Below are 12042 nucleotides of genomic sequence, written 5' to 3' on the forward strand. Positions count from 1 at the left end.
ACAGCACAGTGACTATAGCATGATAATCCATGCTAAAATTTCATTAGAAAATATATTTTCAAAATGTTCCAATGATTTTGCTCATCTTGATGAATGGACACATTGTATAGTTGATTAAGGTTTATTTTTATGATTTATACAGTTTAGGATTTGTTACTGCACATACCATTTATAAAGAGGGATTCCAGCAAAATATTTTTTCATTTGGAAATGTGTGTGTGTTTATCATCAGAAAACATAAATCATATAAAAATAAAACATCACAATGTAAAGCATCTAAAGCTAAAACAGAAAAAATGAACCTAAAAGAATATGCAGGTATATACAGTATGTCCTCTTAGCCCAATGTGACAGCAATAAAAAAATCTCTGCTTACCCTCTTTGAAACAGATCCACATTGTGAAACTTGTGTAACTCCACAGAAAACTCCACGGTTCCCTGTACTTCAGACATGATCTATTCCAGTGCATCACCTAATAATAAAAAGAAAGTTTTAAAATGTAACTTTTAATAATTTATTTTTAACATTATAATGTCTTTTATCATCAAATATAAAGTGCATATGTTATTAAAATGAACAATCTTTATTTTTAGAATAAACTGAAACATTTCTGAGATTTCACATGCAAATGGTCCTAGGACTGAAATTAAGGAATATACAGTAGCTACAACTATAAGAGCCGCACATTAAAATATTATAAATAATATGAATGTATTCAAACACAAGCTACAAATATTTGCCCTCGATCAAAGCTAAGTCTGTGGCATGTATTTAATGGCAAATTTTGTTTATGCACAGTTTAAATGAATGAGTAATGAAAATTAAATGACATAAATAAATGATAAAATAAAAGTGCCACACAATCCAAAGGAGTGTTTGAGAATCTTTAAAATAATAAACATTAAAAGTGCATTTCTGGATGTTTGAACACCACCACAATTTGTCTTTAAGGGAGAAAATGGAAAAGACCATTTAACATTACCTTTTCATTCTACTAATAAGGTGCTATAAAAAAGTGCAGGATTCTAATAGAGAGGCAGCTTAATTCTCAAGAGAGGCTCCAATTGCCTTCCATAGTATGTTTAAAAGTAGGAGAGTTATTAAATCACACCAAATCAATGGATTATGATTCTTAAATGCAAAACTCAATTCAAACTTTAGCAAACATTACCTAATTGAGAATTGACCTCAAAAATGAAAAGTGTTTACAATTGCTGCATTGCCTGCTCAAAAAGATCTTTATTCGGCATACTTCTCACATGACCTAAGAATGTTATCATGAAAACACATCAATGAAATGCTCTGTATTAAGTCTTGATTCTGTCTTGATTACCCTTAAAGGCATATTAAGGTCTGAAAACACTAGGTAGTGGCAGTAGACTTTCCTGTTCCTGGCATCCTACAGTGTTGTCACACAACCAAATGTCATTATCCCAGAGTGTCCCTAGTGTTTCAATTTCCTGGAGTAGAATTCTAGCACTCGCCACTCTTTTCCAGCTTCTTCCATAACAGTACAGTTTCTATGTCTGCGTCTTACTCCATAAGTTGCTCAAGAAAAGTAAGACATCCCCCCAGGTAAGGGGTGTTGTTTAACACTGTGGTGCCCATGGTTACTGTAATTCCCTTGTTAACCTGGTAGGACACCTGACAGGAAGTAACAGCCCTTCATAGGATAGGGCCTGCATGATATTTTTGGCATGTTTCGCCCAATTTTGTTTTGCAATTTCATTCTGCACATCACAAAGCCCAACAGAACTATACCAGCATTTACTCCAATTTGGGAATACTCTTGAACAAGCACTGTCCAAAAACCCCACATCACATTGCAGTTCGGAAAAGCCAGGACAGGGGGCTGTGTGAGTGCCCCTTGAGAACCTGAAAAGTCTTCACGCAGTTCTCTTTACATTTTTCACTCAGCCAGGGCACAAGCGTCTATAAAGTTCAGAGCAAGCTTCCAAATAGCAGAAGGGTCAACAAGTCTTCTCAGCTCTTTGATGCTGGTGAGAAAAGGTCATGCCTCTACTGCTCTAATTTTGGCGGGGTCAGTTGCCGCTCACAATTATATAATTATATAATATAATATATAAACAGGTCCAATTATATAATTGAGGACATCACGAGCAAAGGAGGCTGTACTTCCCAGGATGTACATTAGCTTCAAGTCTGGAATCTGCAAGTTAGACACAGCTTTTACAAACAGCTTTTTATAGCACTTGCATTGTATTTGGATCCAGTATTGTGTTGTGAATGTAACGCCTTTCTCTGTATCTCCAGCAGTGTGGTGTCTAAGGCTGCACTATGCAGATTTATTCACAGTTGGCAAGTTCCTTAATTACCTTCTCTTCTGCCCTGACGTTCTCTGTTTCCCAGTCAGACAGAATGGAATGCCAAAGCCATATCCATAGCACAGGTCAGATCCAAGCTGTTACCTGCTCATGTATGGTCGTGACATCCCTCAAAGGAGAGCTGTGAGAGCCATCTCATCTCATGGATCTTTCAGCATGGTTCTATCTAGTTAAATGTGAACACATGCTGCAAAAGACATCAGTCTTCTCTCAGTATCCCTACACTTCCCTGCAATTCTCTGCTGACAGCACATGGGTTTTTTGACAATAAGTGGTGGAAAATTGCAGTACAAACTCTTTAAGAAGTGGCTAGCATTCCTGCTAAGTCCAGGGGTATTTCTGGTGCTGGTCCCCTCAGTGACTCTGAGGTGCTATTGCCTCTCTCCCTGATATGTCTCTGAAGGAAGGCCAGCTGTAATGTTACTGCACATTATCCACTCTATGATACCAGTGTTAACCTCTGAGTGTGTCTGAAGGATTATAAAAGCATTTAAATAATGATAGAGGTATTTGTACAACAAGCACTTCCAAAGAGTCATGTGTGGCTTTAATCTAGGCAAATTGGTAAGAAAATGCCCTGAAGACAGTACTGTGGTAAACAAATGCAAGCATAAAATCAGCTCTAAAGATGAGCTGATTTCAATATTCATTGTCAAGCAGTATTTTAGGGTAAATTATAATGTTTTTTGACTTGTAAGCTTTAATGTACAGTATCCTTCATTTATTAAATTGAAAAATAATATGCACTGGATATAGAACTCAAATTAGTGTTGTTTTCTCCTTTGCTTGGTTGAGTATCTACCCTTAATCCAAATATATACTGAGAGCAAACAGATTGGAGCAGTTTAGCTTCCTCATCTTTTAATCTATATACCAGTCTCATTTGACTAAATCCTTTGTTTTAAAAATATTTGTGACAGTTTTAAACAAAACAAATTTAATAAAATTAAGCTTAGCATTAGTGTTGGTGTCTGGTGTTAAAAAGTGAGTCATCAGTGTTATAGTAACGGTACTGGAATGACAGGAGAAACACAATCATCTCAGTACAGAACCACTGTATTTAATTAGTCAACAGTGAGTCATTTGATGAATTACTTTCCTTGATCGTCGTATACTTAGGAAGAAATGCTATAAAGCAATGTGTGCTTCATATCCAGAGCACTACAATAAATTCAAGCAAGCACCAAAGTTTAGCCTTTCATTAAGAAAATGTCAAGTTTTAAAATTTGGAGAGGATATTGATTACACAGCTATAGGACATCATCAATAATTTTGAAGAAATTAAAATTAAATTAAATATATGAAAAAGACAATGCTAATTTCGAATAGTTCAGTTGCTGGCCAATTTTAATAACATACAGTGGGCTCAAGAATTATTGGAAATATTGATAAGGATGAACAAATACAGTACATAGACAGCACAGATAATGAGCTATATTTTATTACTAAAATGGGGAAAATGGGAAAACTATCAGGCTTTTGTTTTAACAAGATAATTTCAAAACAAATGGTTTTAAATGAATATTATTAATTTTTCTCAAAAGAATACTGTAGGTGTCAAAATGATTGGAACCCCTACGTTTCTTAAGCAAATAATACAAAATGAATTCTGCAATGAAATTCTGCTTATTTAAATACAACTCAATCCTAAGGAATGTTTTTTTTTTTAATTTCCTGATTCACAAGGGCATAAAAAAGAGGTAACACACATGAGAAAACCTTTTGTCATCCATTCATCATGCCTGGGAAAAGGCAAAGAACCGAGAAGTGGCTATTTCACAAATCAGATAACAGATACAAAAAATACATAGAAAACCTAAATATACGACTTTATATTAAAAATTAACCACTAAAACAGAAGTTACAAGGTCAAAGGGTCACAGCTGGAGAACGTCAGTGTCTGGTTGCATCTTGGGGTCACCAAATCTCCAAATCAACAATTAGACAAGACATCCATGCCAACAGGCTATTTGGTAGAGTTGCCAAAAGAAAGCCTGACAACAAAACCAATCTGAAGTGACTGGAGCTTGCCAGACACCATTGGGACTTTGATTAGAACTGGGTGCTGTGGTCAGGTGAGGCCAAAATTTAACTCTTTGGCCACTCGCACCATCAGTATGTTTGGAGTCAGAATAGAGATCGATACAAAGAGAAGAACCTCATACCCACTGTGAAATATGATAGTGGATTGTTGATGTTGTGGGGCTGTTTTGTTTGCCACTGGCCCGGGGCCCTTGTGAAAATCAATGGCATCATGACCTCTAACAAGTAACAGGATATTCTGGCCAAAACTCCTCGTTGACGCTCCGAGAAAGCAGTGACTTGGCCGCAGATGGACCTTCTAGCATGACAGTGACCCTAAACACCCCTCAAAATGAACAAAGAAATGGTAGACTGCAAACAAGATCAACATATCTTAATGGCCATCTCAGTCTCTGAACGTAAACCCGATTAAAAGCCTGTGGTCTAAATCGAAGAAGGCAGCCCATAAGGACATCGAGGATCTGAGAAATGTCTGCATAGAGGAATGAACCAAGATCCCTCCCAATGTTTTCTCTAATCTGATTACACATTATAAGAAAATATTTGTGCTGTTATCGGTGACAGGGGAGGTTGCACCAAGTACTAGAAACAGGGGATTCAATAACTTTAACACTTATGTTTTTGATATTATGTATTACTGTACAATTACATGTATTACTCATTAAAAAACATTTGTTATGAAATAATTGTATTAGAATAAAAGCCTGTAGTTTTCTCATTATCTATGCTGTTTATTTTGTATTGATTTTATTCATGTTTTTTAACGGTGACAATAATTTTTGAGCCTGATGTACTGTACTGTATATTGAAGTATATTGAAATTTAAAAATCTTTTTTGAACCGGTACAAAACATACCTCATTGGCATTCGCCAATGAAAGGCTGAGTAATCAAATAACTGAAAGTAAAAATGGAGTACAGTATATACGAATTAGTACATATTCAGGTCAAGCACACTTTAGAAATAACCCTATAAAAACATTTTGAAACAGTAAAGGAGTCACATGCTAAACATAATTTAGCAATATTCTTAGAAATTACATAGAACATCACATCATTTGACCTTACATCTCCCAGTAAAAATGAAAAATATTGTTGATATACTCACAAAACTGATAAAAAATTATCACTGCTGATCAAAAACCTTTGGTCATTTTTTATCTCCAAATAAATACCAATGATTTTAATGTTCATGATTTTCCCAGTTAATTCAGAGCAACAGTCTAAAGTCTATTTTTGTCAACTACCCCAAAACAAAAATTAAGAAATATCAACACATGCTTTAAGGTTATTACAGCCAAATACTGTGAAATATCCAGGACAAGTTGTGATTTTTTAAGAAAAATGTTTCACATAACATAAACCTTTTTTTAGAATCTAATATTTTGCACCACAATTATATAACTGAAAAGTCTGCCAGCGTAAATACCCAGATACAGTACCTGGCCTTGTGACCTCAACATTCTAAGAAAAATATCAATCAGTAGACTATAATAGATCATTCTTTTTCTAATCAGTTATTAGAGTATATTAGAGTCAGCTTCTAATATAGCAGTTCTTTGGTTTTAATTATTAATTGTTTTCCGCAGTTGTCTTCCATCAACATTCCAATTAGCTGGCACAATTACATGTATGCAATTGTAGGCTTTTGCTTTGTAAATATATCACATTTTACGCCTTGATTTAGTTAACTGAAGCTATTTCTAAATTAAAAAGGCATAATCAGTTTTTTTTTCACTGCTTTTGTGTCATTATAAACACCGCCTTAGCCTGACTAGATCAGTATTCTGCCTGATGTACAGTAGTTTGCACACACTGAGTACAGATGGTAAAAATGACTCATACAGTATGCCAGGTGATTACTGCTCTGTCTTTCCTTTGAGGCTGGGTCAGAACTGAATTATTCCAATAAATATAATGCTTGAAATGTAGGAAGGTTCATGGTAATCAATATAAAAATAGAAAAGCAAAGAATAACAGAAGAACATTTTAGCCATCTTTTTTATCTAATTGTTTATACTGCAGTACATTGCTCCTTGCCATATCCTAGAGGAGAAATATCCACAACTGTGTTAATAAAGGTGCATTCAGCTATATTGAGAAGTGCCAGCAGTTCTTAGCCAGGCCTGATTTAAGGAATTCTTCTAAGCATGAATCTACCTGTGTGGAACATTATTAATGGTACTGAATTGCCTAAATGTCTGAATGAAAATATCAGATCAAAGGCTTAACAGGCTGCCAGAATACACCCGGTGAATTCTGAATAGTATCTTGGATCAAGAAAAGCCATCTGTGCAAAAACAGTGTTACCATATTAAGATGCAGGGCATCATGCTCTACCTAAAATGATCCATTATTCATTTTTGTGACATTTAACATGAATAAAAATCTGATTATATAATAAATGTTGTCTCACTAAGAATTTTTGAACAGATTGAACATAATTACTTCTAAACTTAACTTAAGAGAAGAAGGTTTGGTTTGTTGAGATGAAAGTGGGGAAATTTTTATAATTTCATAAATCTAGTATAAGGAGTCTTGCTGATAAAGAAGATCCAGTATATTTATCAGACACTTTTGACCATGCTCCTATAATACAAATCTATAGTGCAACCACCACCATAATGTGAGTTTACCAACAGGGTTTATTTCCCTCTAACAATTTATTCAATTCCTGATACCTTCTGAACACTACAGCATTCGAGTTAACAGCATTATCTTAAAGCAAAGTAATTAACCCCTGACCTGTTCTGTAGTGTTTCAGACTCTTCTGTATACACTGTGCTGTGCACGGATGTATAATCCCGTGCCATAGCTCCAGTTTATATGATTGTTATTCTACTGTATTAATATATTCTCCTAGCTGCTGGTAGTCACTCTTAAAGAAAGCTATAGTCAAACTATTGTTGATACATACATATTGTTGATAAATAATTCCAATACATAATTCAGTGTCAGAGCACCCTTAGAGCTTAGTTACAGCAGTAGTGTCATTAATAAAATAACAAATATTAATATTATACGTATTAATATATTCTACAATTTACTGTTATTAAAATCAATTGAATTTCCTTTGTTTTCTACCTCCATGGGGTTACAAGTTGGAACATTACGTTTACATACTGTACTGTAACTGAATTTTGTGTAATAGTACAGGAAGCAGACACTACATACAGTAAGTACATGAATTAGTAATGAAATAGAACTAGAAGCAGCTGAAAAGTGAGCTGAGGGTATTACTGTTGTTGTTGTTATTGTTGTAGATGTTGTCATTGGAGGGAAACCAGTCCTATGAAAGATAATTTATCAACTGCTACATTAGTATTCATGAAATGTTAAGATAAAGCATAACTGCCTTTTTCAATGTGCTCATACTGTGGCAATAACAACATCTGCCCCTGTTTGTCCTATTCTACTATCAAACTATATTAAGATTCAGCTATTACAGTACATTAAAATAATTATACTTATAATAAGTCTCACAACTTTAAATTAATTCACCACATTATTAATATAATATGTTACAAAGCTCAGGGAAGTCAGAAACCCAATAATCACAAATCCTTTATTTTCTGAACTTCTTTCCATATGTCAGCTCTCACTTGAAGTCACTGCTATATACAGTACCATGTGCGCCTTTCAGGCTTCACGCTCTTAATTTTAAAATGCATGGCCAGAATGATTCTGGGCCACCTGTATCCTGCAGTTCCTGTGTTCATGCATACCTTAATGTTTTTAGAGAATCCTGTTTATGCATATATGCCGATGAATCTCACAATGGGTTTGATTTATGCTTTGTTTGTTGTGATGTTGTTTATAAAGAACAAGAAAAGGGACAGCATTATTAATAATAGAAATTAGTTATGTGTTATAACAAAATGTTAATTTTTAGGTTAATGAAATATCAGAATTCATCCATTATCTTTTAATCCAGTATCCATTAAAACGTACAAAGTGGGATCATACTCCAGACAGAAACATGCAAGACAAAGACATGGACACTTTTACAGACACCGGTTAATCTGGTTAGCATTGCTTTGAAAGGAGGAAATTGAGGCACCTAGAATAAACTTACACAAACCTAGAGTTTTGGTGGAAACTCTGCAGAGAAGCTATCGCAGTTTAAAACTGAATCTAGAATTGACGTACTGTACTGTGAAACAGGAGTGCTGACTGTTATGCCATCCAATAATAGAATACAAAGAAAAAGTATTTGTATTTTTCAAGCTCAAACTTCTTTTTTAAAAAAATTAAATATTCTCTGGAAAAGCACATCTTTTGTTCGTTTATAGTGCTTAATAAACATGCCTCATTATTTACCTCAAGGAAATGACATAGTGTACATAATTACATAAATAATTAAACCTGAGTCCATGGAAATCTGAAACAACAGACTACTGTTGGCTTATTCATTTAATTTTAGGCAATCTAAAATGTGCTCAACCCTCCAGTACATATTAATTAAGACTAGACGGTCCGTGTTGACATACAGTAGGTGGAGTGAAAAGCTGTATTTAGTCTTGTTCATTTGGACAAGCAGCTTTAGAAGTGGTTGAGAAGGAAATGGCATCAATAAAACTTGTCATACATTATTTCCCTTTACTGCTAGTAAAACTGTAATATTGAATACCCATCCATCAATTTTCTACCTACTTTACCCAATTCAGGGAACCTATCCCAGCAAGTGAAGAATGCAAGGAAAGATACAGCCTGGACTGGCCTGTCCATCTCAGGGCACACACAGGCACAAACACATACTCATGTCAGGGCTAATTTTCAAACGATCCAATTAATCTCCTAGTACAGTATGTCTTTAGACTGTGGGAGGAAACAGAAGCACCTGAAGGAAACCCATGCTAACATGAGAATATACAAACTACACTTTTAGTTCAAGGAATTCAACCCAGGACTACAGCGCTGTGAGACAGCAACACTAACCATTGTTCCATTGCGCAACCCATAATATGGAACATTGATTTTATTAATGTTTATATGCACGTACTTAGGCTGTTGGTAAATGTGATACTACTGAAATATCTCAAATGGGTTTAATAAAGACATACTGTATACAGTACCATGCCAATAATATATACTGTGTGTTAAAGACATGCCTACATTACACAATTTAGTCTTTGTGATGTAGTGATGAGAGGGTCTTTATTTACTGAATCAAGGAATTAGAAATTGAAGCTGTAAATCGTGACAGTGCTTTGAGACTATTTAAAAATCAGCTGGACAGAAAAACAAGCAGTCACTGCACACAGATTCCAAATATACAATAAACAATGTATTAATCCAACTCAAAACTCAAGATGAATAGTATATTGTATATGTCAAACAACAGGTTGTGAAATAAACAGTTGATCATTTGGGGTTTATAAATTATATATGGTATATAATTACATTAATAATAAACCAGATATGAATTGATAATGTCATGGTTAAAAATACTGTAGCATTCCACACACCACCAAAGTTTGACTGTCTCATGATCTCTGTCCTTTCCTCCTTGCTTACTTTTTTTCATCCTCTCCCATAAAACAGAACGAAAGTCTCTATTCTATCTCTTTCGCTTTGTGTCCATCCAGTGGATAATTTACTTTCATCTCTGTCTTCTCTCAAGCCTTCCTCTTACTCCCTGCAGTGACTAGCACACCGCTGTAAATAATAGGGCAATAAATCTGTGTGTGTCTGATTCACCTTCTTCACCAGTTTTTCTTCACCACCTGCACTAAGAAACACTGGAGCTATCCACAATACATTGACTATATAACATCTTATGCAATATATACAGTACAGTATATATAGTGCATATATACAGTAATACAGTAATATATATATAGTATGTCAAGCAGTGCAATACCTTTTTAAACTGAAAATCATGGCTGATGACGACTGTGACATCATTCAGGTTGCATCAGTTGTTCAGCAAATTTACAGATGCCAATGTTGGACATTTATCTTTACCACCCATTAGAGACCTTTAGAGAGTACATTCCTAGTGGCTTGCACAGGTCCAAGATGCTGGTCAAGGCAACAAGGATTATCAGAATTAGATCAATAGATTTTTCTTTTTGTGTAATATGAGTTGCGACAATGATGAAAATTAGAATTGATAACACAGTCACTCCTGGGACGTGCTACAGTACAGGTATGTGCATGGGAGCTTGCAGTGTTGCCAGTGAAAGCTACATCACTCTCCCCATCAATGTCAAAACTTACAACGATGCACAGTGTGAAAAAGCATGAATGACCCTGACAAGTGAAAGTTCCTGGAAAGAAAAAAGTTCCCTCTAATTTCCCTCAGCAAGGGAGTTCCTTTTGTGCGGGTCAGAGGATTGTGACAATGAGAAAGGCTGATTAACAACTGGTGATTTCAGACATTTGCAATCTGTATATTACAAAATACCTAAATAAATGGCACACAGACACATTGTCTCTAAGAACAGTTCAACAATACAGTTCTTGGAGCCAAAGGTGAGCATTATGTTATATTTAAGTTCCCATTTCCAAAAGCTAATATCTCTTACAGTAGGCCTGTTTAAATAACAAGCAATTTACAACCTGTGGAAAAGTATTAAATTGATCCGTTTAAACCATAATTGGTCTATTTTATCTCTCATTTTAGGTAGTCAACTAAGGGTAGTCAATATTGCCTATAACACAAGAGTTAAATACCCATTCGCAGTCTCCCCATCATGTACATTTTCATTATTTTGATTTGGTGACAGCTTGATTTTTTCATTAAAAGCAGAAACAAATGATAATTACAAGAATGAATCTAATTTCTATATCTTTCACTTCTTAAATTTGGAAACAGGACAACTGTAACACTCTGCTGGCCTGCTCTAGCTAAGCCCAGAACTCAATAGAACACAATAGTCAAGACGCAAGTCAAGATGTGACTGCTTATTATGTTAGACATGAACATCTCATGTTGTTTTTTAAATTGATCATTTATTTTTCTGTATGCTTTGAACATATTTTTCTAATGCACTTCATAATAATTCACAAATACAAATCCTGATTCTAGTATGGACACTATGTTTGTGAATTTCAAATTAAAAAAAAACATAACACTTATATTTGGTAGTATGAAAGTTTAACCATAAAAACGTACTGTAATACATACATTATGGATATGAATGGTACAAAAATACCACAAAAACACTAAAACAAAAAGAAAAAAGCCAGTTTCACTCTTAGTAGTGGATAAAGTGGTGGGTAGTACATGTGGAAGGGAATGTAAAGAAATACCAAGAAATCTTAATGGAATGATTAGTTTTTTGGTCACTTCATGAAGATTACGATTACGTTCTTACTACTACAGTATGCATAACACTGATATGCAAGAGGCTTATTGGTCTGCTGAAATTTTGTATCATGGTTATGCAAGAAAATAGGATTATGCTGAGCAAAAGGGATTATTTTCTATGAATGGTCACAATAGGAAAGGCTCTGAAATAACTGAGGAATAAAACGGTTTTCTGTCTTTCTGGATTCATAATTCCTGGTACTTTTATTGAATCAAATCATGCTATGAAATCAGCTTTTGTTTTGATTTTCTTTTCCTGGCAGCTACAGTATAAATATTTGCCTGTTTAATGGCTTCAGATTTCTATTAAAATACTTTTTGTCAGTTTCCTTATTCTTT

At 34.6% G+C, this 12042-nt stretch overlaps 1 protein-coding gene across 1 annotated transcript in view; it reads right to left on the reverse strand.

Moving 5' to 3' along the window:
• The window catches only part of fam135b (family with sequence similarity 135 member B), a 67211-nt gene that overhangs the window by 42457 nt on the left and 12712 nt on the right, over nucleotides 1–12042 (reverse strand). The window contains exon 2 of the mRNA XM_088929474.1: nucleotides 377–473. Within this exon, the coding sequence (XP_088785600.1) occupies nucleotides 377–453 (77 nt within the window). The 5' untranslated portion in view covers nucleotides 454–473. The remainder of the gene's footprint in view (nucleotides 1–376; nucleotides 474–12042) is intronic.

Source organism: Atractosteus spatula, chromosome 12 (genome assembly GCF_055471065.1).
Source record: "Atractosteus spatula isolate fAtrSpa1 chromosome 12, fAtrSpa1.hap1, whole genome shotgun sequence".
In the NCBI taxonomy this organism is placed as follows: Eukaryota; Metazoa; Chordata; class Actinopteri; order Semionotiformes; family Lepisosteidae; genus Atractosteus; species Atractosteus spatula.